General features: G+C 49.7%; 1 protein-coding gene across 1 annotated transcript in view; it reads left to right on the top strand.

Moving 5' to 3' along the window:
• LOC119974592 (alpha-tectorin-like) overlaps nt 1-20551 on the top strand; it is a 66109-nt gene that overhangs the window by 17834 nt on the left and 27724 nt on the right. Inside the window, exons 4-6 of the mRNA XM_038813622.1 lie at nt 4872-4895; nt 6479-6598; nt 14032-14216. Coding sequence (XP_038669550.1) covers nt 4872-4895; nt 6479-6598; nt 14032-14216 — 329 coding nt within the window. The remainder of the gene's footprint in view (nt 1-4871; nt 4896-6478; nt 6599-14031; nt 14217-20551) is intronic.

Below are 20551 nucleotides of genomic sequence, written 5' to 3'. Positions count from 1 at the left end.
TGGTAGGGGTGAAGCTTTCGTTATTTGGGCATCCAGGTGACGCAGGAGTGGGAGTAGCTGCACAAGCTGAATCTGGTTCGGTTGGTAGAACATATGAGGGGGGACCTTCGGAGGTGGAATGCGGTCCCGCTGTCATTGGCAGGGAGGGTGCAGACAGTGAAGATGACGGTGCTCCCATGGTTCCTGTTTGTCTTTCAGAGCCTCCCAATTTTTACCCCCAAGGCGTTCTTCAAAAAAGTGAATGCGTGATCTCGGGGTTTGTGTGGGCGGGTAAAACCCCGTGGGTGAAGAAGATGTCGCTGTAGTGGGGCGAGGGGGGGGGGGAGGGCTGGCTGGCTGCCGCTTCTGAATTTTATAAATTATTTATTGGGCGGTGAACATAGCAATGGTCAGAAAGTGGGTAGTAGGGGAGGGGTCAGTTTGTGAGCGGGTGGAGACAGCCTCATGTATGGGGGTACCGTTAACGACGCCTCTGCCATTCTCACCAGCCAGGTACTGCAGAGTGAGGACAATGGCAACAGCATATAGGGTTGGAGGGGGCGTCGGTGTGGGCGCTGATATGTGTGTCTGCCGACTCCGCCTCCACCCGACATGTGCGACTCATGGTGGCTGCCATCTTGGCATAACCACCGTTTGCTCCAAGGGAGCTAGATGGTGGGTTCCGGAAGTGGCAGTGGGCGGGGATCGATAGATTTAGAGATTGTTTTATTGATGAGGGCTTCCCGAGCTTGGAGAAGTTGAAGGAGGAGTTTGTTCTGCCAGGTGGGAATGGGTTCCGGTAGCTGCAGGTGAGGGACTTTGTGCAGAGGCAGGTTTCAACCTTCCCTCGCCTGCCACCCCAGGGGTTACAGGATAAGGTGGTGTCCAGAGTAGGAGGAGGGGAGGAGAAGGTTTCAGAGATCTACAAGGAACTGATGGAGTGGGAGGGAGCCCTGATTGACATGACTGTGGCCGGGATGAGCAGATTCTTTTGGAGAGGTGGAGGATAGGTGTGGGCGCTGTGCGAGGGGTCCTGCCAACCAGGTCCATATGTTTTGGGCATTCATTCCTGAGCCTGAGGGGTTTCTGGCAGGGGTTTGCTGACGTCATATCAGAAGTATTAAAGGTGAGGGTGGTACCGAATCCAGAGGTGGCGATCTTTAGAGTGTCGGAAGATCCGGAAGCCCAGGGGGTGAGAGGGGCCAATGTCCTGGCCTTTGCCTCCCTGGTGGCCTGGAGACGGATCCTACTAGGTTGGAGGGGCTTGGAGCCCCCGAAGTTAGGGGTGTAGGGTAGCGGCATTGTGGGGTTTCTCAGACTCGAGAGAGTCAAGTTCGACTTGAGGGGATCGCTGCAGGGGCTTGCCTGGAAGTGGCAGCCGTTCATCGACTTCATCAAGAAAAATTAAGCTGTTAGCAAGTGGTGGTGGTCGAGGGGGGGGGGGGGGGGGGGGGGATGGAGAGGCATGGAGGGGTTGAGTCAGGTTAGGATGACTAGTGGAGAGGAGGGCTCGGGAAGGTGGTCCTGGTTGTGTAAGCCATGTTGGCTGGGGTTTGTTACCTGGTGGGTGTGTTGTTTATTTTGTTTTGTTCCTGTTGGTACCTGATGGTTAAAATTGTGGAAATTATAAATGCCTTCATAAAATATTTTCTTAAAAAAAAAATCTTTCTCAAAGATTTCTTACAGTGCGGTGCTCACCCATCCTTGGAACGGTCAGTAGGTTTAAACAGATGTTTGCGAAGCTTATTGCAGTGAAATGGAGGTGAAGCAGGTGTCTCCTTGGAGGCTGCTCATTCATATTTTCACCAAAGGAAACATTAATTTGGCAGATTTTTATTAATGCACAGCGAGACGAGCAGAATGGTGAGGTTGAGGCCACAATCAGGCCCGCCCAGTTCTGGTTGAATGGTGGAGAAGGACCAAGGGGCCGAATGGCCTCCTCGTGTTGCTGTTGCTTATCAGATAACAGACGGTGCCCCTCAGCTCAATCCTGGATAGGTGACCGGGACAAACCAGGCGCTCAACTGTCTCAGCAAAGTGCAGTGGGGAGGGGCTGGAGGACAAGGTGTGCGTCTGACTGCAGGACCGTAGGACAAGCAGGGCTGCGTCAGACCAACCCCAGGGACCGGTTAGCGGACTCAGGAGGTGCCAAGAACCTGCTCTAACTCAGAGAGTTAGTCACCAGTTTACCATCATTCATTCAGAAAATGAAATTCCCATCAACATTTATAAACAACATTTTGGGCATCAACATTTTGGACGGTACGGTAGCACAGTGGTTAGCACTATTGTTTCATGGTGCCAGGGTCCCAGGTTTGATTCCTGGCTTGGGTCACTGTCTGTGTGGAGTCTGCGCGGACTCCCTGTGTCTGCGTGGGTCCCTGGGAAGAACTAATCTCAGCGTGCCAAGGTGGATGACTTGGAGAATCGCTACAGGAGGCAAAGCCTCAGCGTGGTGGGACTGGCGGAGATTCTCGGACTCACCGGTGCTGCAGACAGGGAGTGAAAACAGATGTCCTCACTTTCCCCTCATTGATAGCTGTTATATTTTAAATAATGACTTATCTAAAAGGGGCAGCAGGGTAGCATGGTGGTTAGCATAAATGCTTCACAGCTCCAGGGTCCCAGGTTCGATTCCCGGCTGGGTCACTGTCTGTGCGGAGTCTGCACGTCCTCCCCGTGTGTGCGTGGGTTTCCTCCGGGTGCTCCGGTTTCCTCCCACAGTCCAAAGATGTGCGGGTTAGGTGGATTGGCCATGCTAAATTGCCCGTAGTGTCCTTAAAAGTAAGGTTAAGGGGGGGGGGGTTGTTGGGTTACGGGTATAGGGTGGATACGTTGGTTTGAGTAGGGTGATCATTGCTCGGCACAACATCGAGGGCCGAGGGGCCTGTTCTGTGCTGTACTGTTCTATGTTCTATGTTCTATATATATTACTCTTGAATCGACCAGGATGATAAAATGACCAATAGTCTTCTTGTTGAAAGATGAACTATTTAATGAATAATAAAATAATAAACTGTGAGTTCTTTTACTCAATACTAAACTAACAATAAAGCATTAAAGTATAATACAGATAACTATATAACTATACACTATTATAACAAACTAGTTCTAACTTCTCCCACTCTAGCTATTCTATGTCTTCCTTGTTCACTGTTCTGAATCACATCATCATGTGACTTAGAAAAGGCGGGAATCCAGTTCTTATAGTACTGTATCTGACTGTGAGCCATCTAGTGTTGAAATTACTGTACTACATTTACATACATTGTTCATGTATATTTATATCTGAATATTACTACAATAGCCTGGAGGCACGTTCCACTGGTATGGAGATCTCCCACTCCGCTTAGCGCCTCAATGTGGCTCGGTGATCAAATGGATTTCCTATATCTTGAAAAGGTCAAGTACACCATGCGAGGGTCCGTAGATGGATTCTACTCCAGATGCCAGCCGTTCACTTCCTTTGTTAGAAAGTTAGTCTCTGTCAGCTGTCCAGGGGATTATTAGGTATTAGTTGGGGGTTTCTTTGTTGTGTGTTACAGGGGTAGGGTTAGTAGAGTTGACAGTGATTGAAATGTGTTATTTTTGTACTGTACTTGTGGTTATTGTCGTTGTATTTTGTAATATTGAATATTCCTTCTTTGTAATAAAAATATATTTTTAAAACAATTTGTCATGTAAGATACCTTTAAGAAATGGGTGCTTTTTATAGAATAACTGTAGTGGGTGTACCTTTAAGAAATGGGTGTTTATTACTGCAGTGATGTCAGAGAGTGGGTGGAGCTGGGCTGTCTGTCTGCTTTACTTTCGTTTTTGAGCAGGCTGCTATAGAGTCAGGTTTTAGTTTTGTTTTCAGAGAGAAGAGCTGCAGTGAAAGCCAGCAGATGTGCATGGATCTCTCTGCAAGCTAAAGAGTGTTCATTTGGATGATTTCAAAGGGATAACTATAGAATATAGAATATAGAACATTACAGCGCAGTACAGGCCCTTCGGCCTTCGATGTTGCGCCGACCTGTGAAACCCCTCTAAAGCCCATCTACACTATTTCCTTGTCATCCATATGTCTATCCAATGACCATTTGAATGCCCTTAGTGTTGGCGAGTCCACTACTGTTGCAGGCAGGGCATTCCACGCCCTTACTACTTTCCGAGTAAATGAAATGAAATGAAAATCGCTTATTGTCACGAGCAGGCTTCAATGAAGTTACTGTGAAAAGCCCCTAGTCGCCACATTCCGGCACCTGTCCGGGGAGGCTGGTACGGGAATCAAACCGTGCTGCTAGCCTGCTTGGTCTGCTTTAAAAGCCAGCGATTTAGCTCAGTGAGCTAAGAACCTACCTCTGACATCTGTCCTATATCTATCGCGCCTCAATTTAAAGCTATGTCCCCTCGTGCTAGACATCACCATCCGCTCTCATTAGAGAATTTAAACCTGATCTCTGTGTTAAAAGGGTCTTTAGTCTTCTGGATGTTGTTTGGGAATGTATTCAGGATTACTTAGTGGTGTATTCTTTGGGGGTTGTATTTGAATTGATGGTTGCTAAGATGTTCACTGTATGTTTAAAAGGGTTAACTTGAATTCATAGAATAAACATTGTGTTGCTTAAAAAAAACACTTTTTGATTTCTGCTGTACAACACCTGTAGAGTGGGCCGTGTGCTCCCCATACCACAATCTATTAAACGTTGTGGGTCAGGTGAGCTCCATGATACACTTTGGGGCTCTCTAAACCCTGGCCCATAACACATTTATAAAATTCACAGGTACTTGTTCCCAGAAGAGTGCAAAAGGTTTACTTTGTGGTTTTTATCGAGATGAGTGAATGAAATTATTTAATTCTCAGTCTGTGCTTGCTGATCACTTGTGTTGATTTCTTTAATCTTTTTCAGCCACCGGCAGTCCAATAAATCCAGGTAAAATTTACAGTTCCATTATTTTTTTAATAGAAATTTAGAGTACCCAATCATTTTTTTTTTCCAATTAAGAGACAATTTATCGTGGCCAATCCACCTAGCCTGCACATCTTTGGGTTGTGGGGGCGAAATCCACGCAAACAAGGGGAGAATGTGCAAACTCCACACGGACAGTGACCCAGAGCCGGGATTAAACCTGGGACCTTGGCGCCGTGAGGCAACAGGACTAACCCACTGTGCCACCATGCTGCCCTACAGTCCCATTAATTTGCCATTTATTGACCAATTTAACTTTCCTTCTCTGCACACAAATTCCCCTGTGTCTTCCAGCACAAAGCCCCTCACTTCATTTTAATTTCATTGTTTATGTTTTTAATTTACTTAGTAACTCATTTTATTTTTTACACTGGAATAGATTTTCAACATGAAATTCATAGAAATCAAATGTCCAGGTTCTGTAAGACCATCCAGCCCATCAATTTGTCCATAAAAATTGGAAAAGGTATTCATCTTTAAATTAATTTTCGGCAAATTGAGAAGGTGGAGAAAAGCGATCAACAATATGCATAGTGCAATTCAGGCATAAGGGGCCTTAGGTGCAAAGTAAATCTCACTCTTCACTGTCCTCTTCAAACACTCCCAGGACAGGTCCAGCACGGGATTACAAGGGGCTGGTTTAGCTCACTGGGCTAAATCGCTGGCTTTTAAAGCAGACCAAGCAGGCCAGCAGCACGGTTCGATTCCCGTACCAGCCTCCCCGGACGGGCGGCAGAATGTGGCGACTAGGGGCTTTTCACAGTAACTTCATTGAAGCCTACTCGTGACAATAAGTGATTTTCAGTTCATTTCATTTCATTCAGAGTAAAGCTCCCACGATACTGTCCCCATCACTCTCAGCATAGGTACAGCACGGAGTTAGATACAGAGTAAAGTTCCCTCTACACTGTCCGCATCAAATACTCCCAGGACAGTTAGAGAACAGAGTTAGGCACAGAGTAAATCTCCCTCTACACTGTTGCCATCAAACACTCCCTGGACAGGTAAAGCACAGGGTTGTATACAGAGTAAGGTCCCTCTACACTGTCCCCATCAAGCACTCCCTGGACAAGTACAGCAATGGGTTAGATACAGGGTAAAGCTCCCTCTACACTGTCCCCATCAAGCACTCCCTGTTCAAGTACAGCACGGGGTTAGATACAGAGTAAAGCTCCCTCTACACTGTCCCCATCAAACACTCCCTGGACAGGGACAGCATGGGGTTAGATACAGAGTAAAGCTCCCTCTACACTGTCCCCATCAAACACTCCCAGGACAGGTACAGCATGGAGTTAGACACAGAGTAAAACCCATTTAATGATCTTCTTTATTTAAGTAAATGTGTTGAACTGTGATTTGGTGATGGACTCTGCTGTAGTGTGAACGTTCCAGGTAACATTAACTATGTCATTTTGACGCACTTTGTTGAACATTCAGTCCATTTGGCCATTTGGGTCTTGCTGTTGGATCAACGCAATAGTCACTGTCAGTGGATCAGGGACTTTGCAAACCTTTCCCTCAAACCTTTTATTTTTCAATTGCTTCAGCCTCGCAAGACCCTTGTGCAGAGGAATCCTGTGTCGAGTGGGAGACCTGTGGGTTACGGTATGGAAAATCTGGCTGTCGTTGCACTAATGTGTCTGACAGTGGGAGCAGTGAGACCTTTGGTGAGTGGCCCTCAACCCCTGCGTGAAAACATTGCTCAGTGCCGCTTCGTCCAAGTGCTGTTCCAAATGATTAATCTGAAGAGACAAAAACAACCAAAAAACGGAGGTTTACAAATCCACCAGCTCTGAAGAATTGCAGATTTATCATTTCCCAAAATGTTTCCCCGAAAATTAATCTAGTCAGAGTTACTACATCTGCTCTAAAGATCTGGGGCTGGGTTCTCCGGTTTCTTGGCCGTGCGACGTTGGTTGGCAGTGGGATTCTCTCTTCCCGCTGCTGGTCACTGGGAATTCCCATTGAACCCCCCCACCGAGCTGCCGACAAACCCGGGGGTGCGCTACCAGTAGGAACAAAGAATTCCCAACGGGTGGAGTATTCCGGCCATTATCCAGATGTGAATAAGACTGTAATTAGTCTGGGTCCCCTCCCAGAGGGGAACTCTTGCTTCTCCCGGACCCTGAATGTCAGATTGCTGACTATTTTGAGCACAGTCCCAGGCTGGGCGGTGACCCCTCTTTCTAAGACTGGCCATCGGGGTTATGTCCTGGCAGGGGCGGGCTGAGCTGCTGACCCATTGTACCACCTGGGACCAGCATGTGATTCTTGAACTGGGAGAGTGGGGCTGGAGCTATAGAACCACAGAATCTCCACCGTGTAGAAGGAAGCCATTCGGCCCATGACAAAAGAATGCTGAATATGAAGGAGTTGTGGAGAAAAATGCTGCCTAACTGTTTCCAGACATTCAATCCCACCGATGCATGGTACGGTATGTATAACATGCAGACACATCTGTCCATGACAGTGTCGGAAGAAGTGACCAATGCACAATCCTGGCGGAGACAAAGTCACGTCTTCACATTGCAGATACCCTCCATTGTGTCGTGAGACACAACCACCACGCTAATTGGGTAGATTCAGAACAGATTTGGAAACTCTAGTCTGGACAGCCGGTTTAGCTCAGTTAGCTGGGCAGCTGGTTCGTTATGCAAAGCAAGACCAACAGCCTGGGTTCAATTCCCATACCGGGCAAGATTACTCATGAAGTAACCTTTTCCTCACCTGTGGTGTAGTGATCCTCAGGTTGTAAATCACCACCGGTCACCCTTTGAAGGGGAGAGCAACCTATGGTCATCTGGGACTATGGCAAATTTACTTTCCTTTTTTTTAAGCAGCTTACTGACACTCAGTTTGGGTTCCACCAGGGTCACTCACTTCCTGACCTCATTACAGCCTTGGTTCAAACGTGGACAAAAGGGCTGAACACCAGAGGTGAGGTGAGAGTGACTGCCCTTAACATCAAGGCAGCATTTTACCGAGTGTGGCATCAAGGAGCTTCAGCAAGACTGGAGTCGATGGGAATCAGGGGGAAAACCCTCCTCTGGTTGGAGTCATACCTGGCACAACACCTGGGTGTTGTTGTTAGAGTTCAGTCATCTCAGTTCCAGGACATCACTGCAGGAGTTTCTCAGGTGAGTGTCCGAGGCCCAACCATCTTCAGCTGCTCTGTCAATCCGCTACGTCCCACAATAAGTTCAGAAGTGGGGATGATGTTCGGCACAATGTTCAGCACCATTCACGACACTGAAGCAGCCCATGTCCAAATGCAGTAAGACATGGACAGTAAGATTCACGTCACACAAGTGCCAGGCAATGACCATCTCCAGCAAGTGAGGATCTAACCATCTCCCCTTGACAGTCAATGACATCACCATCGCTGAATCCCACACTATCAACATTCTTGGGGTTACCATTGATCAGAAACTGAACTGGACACAGTCATATTAATAATGTGGCTACTGGGACTTCCGGTTGCGGCTATGCGGAGCTAAGCCGCACGTTCGGCAGCTCCCACTTTAAAAGGACTTGTGGGCTCTTTTAAGGGCCCCAAACGGCGCTGATTCGACGATTCCTGGTGGATAAAGGGGTCTGGAGCAAAACCCCCTGGGATTTATGGTTTGGACTCGAAGTGGGGCGAGGAGAAAAACGGCAGCAGCTCCCCTGGAAAATCGGGGGAAGGTGGACAAAATGGCGGCCGGTGGAGCCCCTGAGGAGTGGAGGCAGTGGGCTGAGGAGCAGCAGGCGGCCCTTCTGCGCTATTTCACGGAGCTGAAAGGGGAGTTGTTGGAATCCCTGAAAGTGACGACGAGTAAGCTGCTGGAGACCCAGACAACCCAGGGTGCAGCGATACTCGAGTTGCAGCAGCAGGCCTCTGAGCGCGAGGAGGAGGTTTCGGCCCTCGTGGGGAAGGTGGAGATACACGAAGCACTTCATAAAAAGTGGCAAGATCGGTTTGAGGAGATGGAGCTTCGGTCACGGAGGAAGAACCTGCAGATCCTGGGCCTCGAGGAGGGGCTGGAGGGGTCGGACCTGCCGGCCTATGTGGCCATGATGCTGAACTCGCTGGTGGGGGCAGGATCCTTCCATCTGCCCCTGGAGTTGGAGGGGGCCCACAGAGTACTGGCCAGGCGGCCTAAGGCGAATGAACCCCCGCGGGCGGTGCTGGTGCGGTTCCATCGGTTCATCGACCGGGAGTGTGTTCTCCGATGGGCCAAGAAGGTGAGGAGCAGTAAGTGGGAGAATTCGGTAGTGCGTATCTACCAGGACTGGAGTGCAGAGGTGGCTAAGCGGAGAGCCAGGTTTAACCGGACGAAGGCGGTGCTCCATGGAAAGCAGGTGAAGTTCGGCATGTTGCCGCCTGCGCGCCTGTGGGTCACCTACAAGGACCGGCATCACTACTTTGAGTCCCCGGAGGAAGCGTGGGCCTTTGTGCAGGCTGAAAAGCTGGACTTGAACTAGAGATTGGGGGCTGTGGGAGTTTTTCTATTCTATTCATGTATCATTGTTTATGCTGTAGCGGGTTATTCGGTTTGTTTTTGTTTTTTCTCTCGCTTTCGGACGATGTGGGTTATGGTTTCGTGTTCTAAGGGGGGTACTGGGGTTTGTGGTTGATCTGTGTCTTTGTTGGTATGGAGTTGGTGGTTGGGTTGGGACTGCGGTTTGGGAGCTGCGTTGGTGGGGTGGGGCAGTGTGAAAGCGTGGGCTTTTCTCTGGTTTCCCGCGCTGCGGGACGAGGGGGTGGAGCTGGTGGTGAGGGGCGTGGCTATTAGACCGGGTTTCCCGCGCTGAAGCGGTGCCCAGGAGCTGATGCAGGGGGGAGGGGGACCTCATATCGGGAGGGGTCGGAGTTAGAGTAGGAGCTGCCGGGGTCAGCAGAAGTCATCTGGCTCACGGGAGTACAGTGGAGGGAGAGTCGCGGCTAGGAGGGGTCCTAGCCTGGTTGGGGGGGGGGGGGGGGAATACCGGGTTGCTGCTGGATTGGCCAGGGAGGAGTTTGGGGGGGGTCGGAGTGAGGTTCTATCGCCGTGGGAAACGGGCCGAATGGATGATAGCCAGGGGCGAGCAGTCGATGGGTTATGGCTAGTCGACGGGGAAGGGGGGGCGGGGTGCCCCCTGATCCGGCTGATTACGTGGAACGTGAGGGGATGAATGGGCCGGTTAAGCGGGCCCGGGTATTTTTGCATCTGAAGGGGCTGAAGGCGGACGTGGCCATGCTCCAGGAGACCCACCTGAAGGTGGCGGACCAGGTCTGTCTGAGGAAGGGGTGGGTGGGGCAGGTTTTCCACTCAGGGCTCGACTCGAAGAACCGGGGGGTGGCGATCCTGGTGGGGAAGAGGGTGGCGTTTGAGGCGTCTGAGGTTGTGGCGGCAGATATGTGACGGTAAGCTGCAGGGGGAGAGGGTGGTGTTGGTTAATGTGTCCGCCCCAAATTGGAATGATGCTGGTTTCATGAGGCGTAAGTTGGGCCGCATTCCTGGCCTGGAGGTGGGGCTTGATCATGGGGGGGACTTCAATATGGTGCTGGATCCCCTACTGGATCGTTCTAGTTCAAGGACAGGCAGGAGGCCAGCGGCGGCCAAGGTATTGAGGGGGTTTATGGACCAGATGGGAGGAGTGGATCCCTGGAGGTTCGGGAGGCCGAGGGCTCGGGAGTACTCCTTTTTCTCCCATGTGCACAGGGTTTATTCCCGCATCAATTTCTTTGTTCTGAGCAGGGGACTGGTCCCGAGGGTGGAGGAGGCCGAATATTCGGCTATCGTGATTTCGGACCATGCTCCGCATTGGGTGGATCTGGAGATGGGGGAGGTGCGGGACCAGCGCCCGCTTTGGCGTCTGGACGTGGGGTTGTTGGCTGATGAGGAGGTGTGTAGGAGGGTTCGGGGATGTATCGAGAGGTACCTCGAGGTCAATGATACTGGGGAGGTCCAGGTGGGGATGGTGTGGGAGGCTCTGAAGGCAGTGATTAGGGAGGAGCTGATCTCCATCTGAGCCCATAGGGAGAGGGGGGAGAGGAGGGAGAGGGAGAGACTGGTGGAGGAGCTGTTGAGTGTGGATAGGAGGTACGCTGAGGCCCCGGAGGAGGGATTGCTGGGGGAACGGCGTAACTTGCAGGCCAAGTTTGATTTATTGACCACCAGAAAGGCGGAGACACAATGGAGGAAGTCGCAGGGAGCGGTCTAAGAGTATGGAGAGAAGGCGAGCAGGATGCTGGCTCACCAGCTGCGTAAGTGGGACATGGCAAGAGAGATTGGTGGAGTGAAGGATAGAGATGGGAATGTGGTGCGACAGGGGGCAGAGGTCAATGAGGTCTTTAGGGACTTCTATAGGGAACTGTACCGGTCGGAGCCACCGGCGGTGGGAGGGGGAATGGAGAATTTTTTGGACAGGCTCCGATTTCCAAGGGTGCAGGAGGAGCAGGTGGAGGGACTGGGGGCGCCGATCGAGTTTTAGGAGCTGGTCAGTGGGATTGGCCACATGCAGTCGGGGAAGGCGCCGGGACCGGATGGGTTCCCGGTTGAGTTTTATAAGAAATATGCGGACCTGCTGGGCCCCCTTTTGGTCAGGACCTTCAGCGAGACATGGGATGGGGGTGTTCTGCCCACGACGATGTCTCGAGCACTAATCTCCCTGATCCTGAAGCGTGATAAGGACCCCTTGCAGTGCGGTTCATACAGGCCGATTTCCCTGCTGAATGTAGACGCCAAGTTGCTGGCGAAGATCTTGGCCACTAGAATAGAGGACTGTGTGCCGGGGGTGATATATGAAGATCAGACGGGTTTTGTGAAGGGGAGGCAGCTGAACACTAACGTGCGAAGGCTGCTAAATGTGATAATGATGCCGGCATCAGAAGGAGAGGCGGAGATTGTGGTGGCATTGGATGCGAAGAATGCCTTTGACAGGGTTGAGTGGGGGTACTTGTGGGAGGTGTTGGAATGGTTCGGGTTTGGGGTGGGGTTTATTAAATGGGTGAGGTTGCTGTACGAGGCCCCGATGGCGAGTGTAGCGACAAATGGGAGGAGGTCTGAGTACTTCAGGCTCCACCGTGGGACGAGGCAGGGGTGTCCCTGTCCCCCTTGCTTTTTGCGCTGGCAATAGAGCCTCTTGCCATGGCTCTCAGGGAGTCGAGGAGGTGGAGGGGTCTGGTGCGGGGTGGGGAGGTACACCGAGTGTCGCTGTATGCGCATGACTTGCTGTTGTATGTAGCAGACCCGGTGGGGGGAATGCCGGAGGTGATGGAGATTCTTGCTGAGTTCGGGAGTTTCTCGGGATATAAATTGAACCTGGGCAAGAGTGAGCTGTTTGTCGTGCACCCGGGAGATCAGGAGGAGGGGATTGGTAGGCTCCCGCTAAAGAGGGCAGTGAGGAGTTTTAGGTACCTGGGGGTTCAGGTGGCTAGGAGCTGGGGGACTCTGCACAAGCTCAATTTTACTAGGTTGGTGGAGCAGATGGAGGAGGAATTTAAACAGTGGGACATGCTGCCGTTGTCATTGGCGGGTAGAGTACAGTCCGTTAAAATGACGGTGCTCCCGAGGTTTTTGTTTTTGTTTCAGTGCCTCCCCATTTTTGTTCCGAGGGCCTTTTTTAGGAGGGTGAACAGCAGCATTCTGGGATTTGTTTGGGCGCATGGGACTCCGAGGGTAAGGAGGGTCTTTTTGGAGCGGGGCAGGGATAGAGGGGGGCTGGCGCTGCCCAACCTCTCTGGGTACTATTGGGCGGCTAATGTCTCGATGGTAGGAAATTGGGAGACCTGTTTATTGACGGGAAGTTCGCGAGCCTTGGTGAACTGGAGGAGAAGTCTGAGCTCCCCCCGGGGAATATGTTCAGGTACCTTCAGGTCAAGTCGTTTGCTAGGCGACAAGTGGAGGGGTTCCCTTGGCTGCCCACGCGGGGGGTAAGGGATAGGGTGCTTTCGGGGTGTGTGTCGGGGATGGGAAGATGTCTGACATCTATCAGATAATGCAGGAGGTGGGGGAGGCGTCGGTAGAGGATCTGAAGGCTAAGTGGGAGGTGGAGCTGGGGGAGCAGATTGAGGAGGGGATATGGGCGGACGCCCTGGAGAGGATGAACTCCTCCTCTTCATGTGCGAGGCTTAGTCTCATCCAGTTCAAGTTGCTGCACTGGGCCCACATGTCCGGATCTAGAATGAGTAGGTTCTTTGGGGGCGAAGACAGGTGTGTCAGGTGTTCGGGGAGTCCAGCAAACCATGCCCATATGATCTGGGCATGCCCGGCACTGGAGATGTTCTGGAAGGGGGTGGCGGGGGCGGTGTCGAGGGTGGTGGGATCCAAGGTCAAGCCAGGTTGGGGACTCGCGATATTTGGCGTTGGGGTGGAGCCGGGAGTGCAGGAGGCGAAAGAGGCCGATGTCTTGGCCTTTGCGTCCCTAGGTAGCCCGGCGGAGGATCTTGCTGCAGTGAAAAGATGCGAGACTTCCGAGTGTGGAGACCTGGATTAATGACATGGCGGGATTCATTAAATTGGAAAGGGTCAAGTTCGCCCTGAGGGGGTCGGCACAAGGGTTCTTTAGGAGGTGGCAGCCTTTCCTCAACTTTCTGGCTCAACGATAAGGTACTAGGTCAGCAGCAGCAGCAACCCGGGGGGGGAGGGGGGGGAAGGGGGGGGTGGTTTAGGGGGATAGTGTTTAAGTTAATTTGCTTATTGTTAATTTATTCTGTTGTTTATTGGGGTTGGGAGGGGGTGAGGGGTTTGTTATATGTGTTGTTACGGGTGCCGGGGGGGGGGGGGGGGGGAGGTGTTTATTATTATTATTGTTATTGTTATTATTGTACTGTTTTGTTGATATATATTTTCCAAAAAATTTCAATAAAAAATTTTTTTTTTTTTTTAAATACTGTGGCTACCAGAGCAGGTCAGAGGCTGGGAATCCTCTGGGGCCAAACTCACCTCCTGACTCCAAAACAATCCATCCGGGTAAATTAATCCTTTTAGCCCCACGATCATCCTGGTAAAACTGCACTGGACCCCTCCAAAATCTATCCATGCTTCGAGAGGTGGGTTACCTAACAGGTCCCTAAGGTTTTCCTGTTGTTGCAGATATGAGCCGCTTTCTAATCTATGTTCTCTGTCTATTGTAGACTATGCTTTGAGCTGTAATGGTACGAACAGTTCAGTGTCCCTCTCCCGCTGCATGTTATTTGATGTTGGGTTCTCCAGCAGTGATTTCCATCTGAATGACCCCAGGTGTGTCGGATATGTTAGCCACGGACGGCTAATCTTTTCATTTGCGAGTGACAGGATTATTTGCGGCAACAAACTCCAGGTCGGTATAATTCCGCTTATTTGGGTCTTGTTTACCCTTTTCTCAATGTTGTTTTGTCCCTTTCCTGATGGTTGGTGGTGGCTGGACTGTGGTCAACTGGAGCCTTTGAGTATTTTTTATGTTTCTATGGGGAAAGCGGGATGAGGCTATTGAGTTCGATGATTAGCCATGAACATATTGAATGGCGGAGCAGACTCGAAGGGCCGGATGGCCTCCTCCTGCTCCTATTTTCTATGTTTCTAAGTTTAAGTGGTTAATCAAATGTGTAAAGGACGAATTAAATCAAATTATTACTCGTTATGTACAAAGGAGACAGTCAGCATAGCCCCTGGCACTATATTAAATTGATGTTATCTTGAAGAGCAGCTGATCTTTCGAACTATGAAAAAATGGGTAAGACACTTCCTGATGGAGCAAGTAAATCAGAATGAAGTTCATGTGGTACAGCACTGCCATCTAAAGGTCAGGTAACATATTACACCCAGATAAAAAATCCCCTGAAATAAAACATAAAATGTGAAGGAGTTCAAAATCCAATTTGTAGATTCGTGTGATTAGGTTTAGGCTGGGCACTATGTACACAGGTGTGAATAGCGTTAGGATGCGCACTGTGTACACAGATGTGATTAGGTTTAGGCTGGGCACTATGTACACGGGTTTGATTAGGATTAGAATTGGTCTTGTTTACACAGGTGTGAAAGTATTAGGGTGACCACTGTACACAGGTATGAATAGAATCAGGATGAGTACTGTGTACACATTTGTGATTAGGATTAGAGTGGGCTTCATGTACACAGGTGTGATTAGGGTTAGGTAAATACTGTGTACACAGGGGTAATTACAGTTCGGGTGAGCGCTATATACAGGTATGATTAGGGCTATGGTGAGAACTGTGTACATATGTGTGATTAGGGTTGGGGTGTACAATGTGTACATCACTGTGATTCACGTTTGCGTCGGGTTAGGTTGGGCACTGTGTACACATTTGTGATTAAGGTTAGGGTGGGCACTGTGTACACAGGTGTGAATAGGATTAGGGTGAGCACTGTGTAGACATGTGTGATTAGGGTTAGGGTGAGCACCATGTACATATGTGTGATCAGGGTGAGGGTGTATATACATCAGTGTGATTCCTGTTTGCAACCACTGTGTACATCACTGTGATTAGGGTTAGGGTGGGCACTATGTACACAGGTATGATGAGGGTTACAATGGGCACTGTGTACACAGGTGTGATTAGGGTTAGCGTGGGTACTGTGTACACAGGTGTGATTAGGGTTCAGGTGGGCACTGTACTCAGTGCAATTAGGGTTTGGGTGAGCATTGTGTACACAAGTATGATGAGGGTTAGGGTGGACACTGTGTACACAGGTGTGATTACGGTTCACGTGGGCACTGTCTCCACAGGTGTGTTTAGGGTGATTGTGGGCCCTGTGTACTCAGGTGTGATTAGGGTTAGGATGGGTACTGTGTACACATGTGTGATTAGGGTAAGGAAGGGTACTGTGTACACATGTGTGATTAGGGTTCGGATGGGCATTGTGTACACATGTGTGATTAGGGTCAGGCAGGGCACTGTGTACACATGTGTGATTAGGGTTAGGAAGGGTACTGTGTACACATGTGTGATTAGGGTAAGGAAGGGTACTGTGTACACATGTGTGATTAGGGTAAGGAAGGGTACTGTGTACACATGTGTGATTAGGGTAAGGAAGGGTACTGTGTACACATGTGTGATTAGGGTTTGGATGGGTACTGTGTACACATGTGTGATTAGGGTAAGGAAGGGTACTGTGTACACATGTGTGATTAGGGTTCGGATGGGCACTGTGTACACATGTGTGATTAGGGTTAGGAAGGGTACTGTGTACACATGTGTGATTAGGGTTTGGATGGGCATTGTGTACACATGTGTGATTAGGGTAAGGAAGGGCACTGTGTACACATGTGTGATTAGGGTAAGGAAGGGTACTGTGTACACATGTGTGATTAGGGTCAGGAAGGGCACTGTATACACATGTGTGATTCGGGTAAGGAAGGGTACTGTGTACACATGTGTGATTAGGGTTCGGATGGGCACTGTGTACACATGTGTGATTAGGGTCAGGCAGGGCACTGTGTACACATGTGTGATTAGGGTTAGGAAGGGTACTGTGTACACATGTGTGATTCGGGTAAGGAAGGGCACTGTGTACACATGTGTGATTAGGGTCAGGCAGGGCACTGTGTACACATGTGTGATTAGGGTAAGGAAGGGCACTGTGTACACATGTGTGATTAGGGTCAGGCAGGGCACTGTGTACACATGTGTGATTAGGGTTTGGATGGGCATTATGTACACATGTGTGATTAGGGTAAGGAAGGGTACTGTGTACACATGTGTGATTAGGGTTAGGAAGGGTACTGTGTACACATGTGTGATTAGGGTAAGGAAGGGGACTGTGTACACTTGTGTGATTAGGGTAAGGAAGGGGACTGTGTACACATGTGTGATTAGGGTAAGGAAGGGCACTGTGTACACATGTGTGATTAGGGTTAGGAAGGGTACTGTGTACACATGTGTGATTAGGGTTAGGAAGGGCACTGTGTACATGTGTGATTAGGGTTAGGAAGGGCACTGTGTGCAGTGGTGTGATTAGGGTTAGGATAGGCACTGTGTGCAGTGGTGTGATTAGGGTTAGGATAGGCACTGTGTGCAGTGGTGTGATTAGGGTTAGGAAGGGCACTGTGTGCAGTGGTGTGATTAGGGTTAGGATAGGCACTGTGTGCAGTGGTGTGATTAGGGTTCGGATTGGCACTGTGTACACACCTGTGATTAGGGTTCGGATTGGCACTGTGTACACACGAGTGATTAGGGTTAGGATGGGCACTGTGTACACACCTGTGATTAGGGTTCGGATTGGCACTGTGTACACACGAGTGATTAGGGTCAGGATGGGCACTGTGTAAATAGGTGTGGATTTATCGGTAGAAGTGACCATCGCACAGTCCATGTGGAGTCAACATCCCATCTTCACATTGAGAATATTCGCATTGTGTTGTGAGGCACTACCACCGTGCTAATTGGAATAGACTTCAAACGGATCTAGCAACTCGAGAGTGGGCATCCATGAGGCGCTGTGGGCCATCAGCGGCAGAATTGTATTCAACCACAATCTGCAACCTCATAGCCCAGCAAATCTCCCACTCTATCATTACCACCAAGCCAGGATCAACCCTGGTTCAATGAAGAATGCAGGAAAGCATGCCAGGAGTAGGGCCAGGCATATTGAAAAATGAGGTGTCATGCTGGTGAAGCCACAACGTAGGTCCACTTGTGTGCCTAACAGCGTAAGCAGCAAGTAATAGACAGTGCTAAGCGTTTCCACAACTAACGGATCAGACCGAGGCTCTGCAGTCCCGACACATCCAGCCGTGAATGGTGCTGGACAATTAAACAACTCACTGGAGGAGGAGACTCCACAAATATCCCTATCCTCAATGATGGAGGAGCCCAGCAAATCATTGAAAAAGAAAAGGCCCAATCATTCAAAACAATCTTCAGCCAGAAGTGCCGAGTGGATAATCTATCCTGGCCTCGTCTAAAGGGCCCCTCCAAATGTCAGTCTTCAGTTAATTCTATTCACTCCATATGGCATGAAGAAATGGCTGAAGGCACTGGACACTGCACAGACTATGAGCACTGGCAATATTCTGGCAACAGTCCAGAAGTGACTGCGCTTGTGGCCAAGCTGTTCCAGCAGAACTACAATACTGGCATCAACCCAACAATGTGGAAAATTGCCCAGATGTGTCCTGTCCATAAAAGGTCAGATAGATACAACCCACCAATTACTGCCCCATCAGTCTACTCTCAATCATCGCTAAAGTAATGGAAGGGTTCTTCAACAGGGCAATCCAGTAGTACCTACTCAACAATAACCTGCTCACCGACACTCAGTTTGGGTTCTGCCAGCTCCTGACCTCATTACAACCTCGGTTCAAACATGGAAAAAAGAGCTGAATGCCAGAACTAAGGTGAATGAGATTGCCCTTGACAGTATTTAACCGAGTGTAGTATCAAGGAGCCCTGGCAAAACCAGACTCATAGGGCATCGAGAAATCTCTCCACTGGTTGGAGTCTGATAGAGGTCAATAAAATAATGAGGGGCAGAGAGAGGGTAGGTAGTCAACATCTTTTCCCAAAGGTAGGGGCATCTAGAACTAGAGGACATAGGTTTAAAGTGAGAGGGGAGAGATACAAAATAGACCAGAGGGGAAATTTCTTCACACAGAGGGTGGTGAGCATCTGGAACGGGCTGCCAGAGGCAGTGGTAGAGGCGGGTACAATTTTTTCCTTTAAAAAAAAAAGGTTAGACCGTTACATGGGCAGGGTGGGTATAGAGGGATATGGGCCAAAAGCGGGCACGTGGGACTAGCTTAGTAGTAGAAACTGGGCGGCATGGACAAGCTGGGCCGAAAGACCTGTTTCCATGCTGTAAACATCTGTGATACTTGGCAAAAAGGAATGTCAATAATCTCAGTTCCAGGACATCACTGCAGGGTTTCCTCAAGGTAGTATCCTAGGCCCAACCATCTTCAGCTGCTTCATCAATGACCTTCCTTCCATCATAAGGTCAGAAGTGGGGATGTTTACGGATGACTGCACAATGTTCAGCCCCATTCGCGACTCCTCAGGTAATGAAGCAGTCTATCCAAATGCAGCAAGACCTGAACAATGTCCAGACTTGGGCTGACAAGTGGCAAGTTACGTTCATACCACACAAGTGCCAGGCAATGACCATCTCCTTCAAGAGAGGATTGAACCATCGCCCCTTGACATTCAATGGCATTATCATTGCTGAATTCCCTATTATCAACATTCGGGGGTTACCATTGACCAGAAACTGAACTGGACTAGCCATAAAAATACTGTGGCTACAAGAGTGGGTCAGAGGCTAGGAATCCTGTGGCGAGTAATTCACCTCCTGACTCCCCAAAGCCTGTCCACCATCTACAAGGCACAAGTCAGGAGTGTGAAATGAACATATGAACACACAAAGAGCAGGCCCCTTCAGCCCCTTGCATGTGGTCCACCATGACTGCTATAGTGGGTAGCACAGTGGTTTGCACTGTTGCTTCACAGCCAAGGACCGGGGTTTGATTTCCGGCTTGGGTCACTGTCTGTGGGGAGTCTGCACACTCTCCCCGTGTCTGTGTGGGTTTCCTCCGGGTGCTCCAGTTTCCTCCTACAAGTCCTGAAAGACATGCTTGTTAGATGAATTGGACATTCTGAATTCTCCCTCTGTGTACCTGAACAGGTGCCGGAATGTGGCGACTGAGGTATTTTCGCAGTAACTTCATTGTGGTGTTAAAGTAAGCCTACTTGTGACACTAATAAAGATTATTATTATTAACCTCAATGAGTAATAATGCCTCTCTCTTTTGCCACTTCTCTACTCTTTGATTTACCACATCATCCTAAATTTGATCCCTTGCCCGCACTATTTAGTTTGAACCCCCTTTACTTCCCTAGTTATGCAGCTTGCAAGAAAATTGATCCCAATAATGGAATATCCTCCGCATGCCTGGATGAGTGTAACTCCAAGAACAATGAAGTGATATGACACCATCCAGGACAAACCAGCCCCGCTCGATTGCTACCCCATTCACGACCCTTACTTCCCCCACCACCGACACATACACCGACACACAGTGGCAGCTGTGTGCACCACCTACAAGATGCACTGCAGGAACTCACCAAGGTTCCTCAGGCAGCTCCTTCCAAACCCATGACCATGACCATCTAGGACAAGGACAGCAGATACATGGGGGCACAACCACCTTCAGGTTTTCCTCCAAACCACACACCATATCCCTGTTCCTTCACTGTTGCTGGGTCAAAATCCTGGAATCCCTCCCAAACAGCACTGTTGGTGTACCTACACCTCATGGACATGCTGCCTTCAAGAAGGCAACTCACCACCACCTTCTGAAGGGCAACTAGGGATGGGCAATAAATGTTGGCCTAGCCAGTGACACCTACATTGCAATAGTTAGTTTTTTAAAAAGCATTAGGGGTGACACAGTGGTTAGCACTGCTGCCGCAGAGTGCCAGGGACCTGGGTTCAATTCCAGTCTCGGGTGACTGTCTGTGTGGAGTTTGCATGTTCTCCCCATATCTGCGTGGGTTTCCTCCAGGTGCTCCAGTTTCCCCCCACAGTCAGAAAGATGTGCAGATTAGGTGGATTAGCCACACTAAATTGTACCTTAGTGTTCAAAGATGCACAGTTTAGGTGGGGTTATGGGGATAATGCGGGGGATTCGGCCTAGGTAGGGTGTTCTTTCAGCGGGCT

Source organism: Scyliorhinus canicula, chromosome 12 (assembly GCF_902713615.1).
Source record: "Scyliorhinus canicula chromosome 12, sScyCan1.1, whole genome shotgun sequence".
Lineage (NCBI taxonomy): Eukaryota > Metazoa > Chordata > Chondrichthyes > Carcharhiniformes > Scyliorhinidae > Scyliorhinus > Scyliorhinus canicula.
This window is presented reverse-complemented; position numbering and strand designations above follow the sequence as displayed.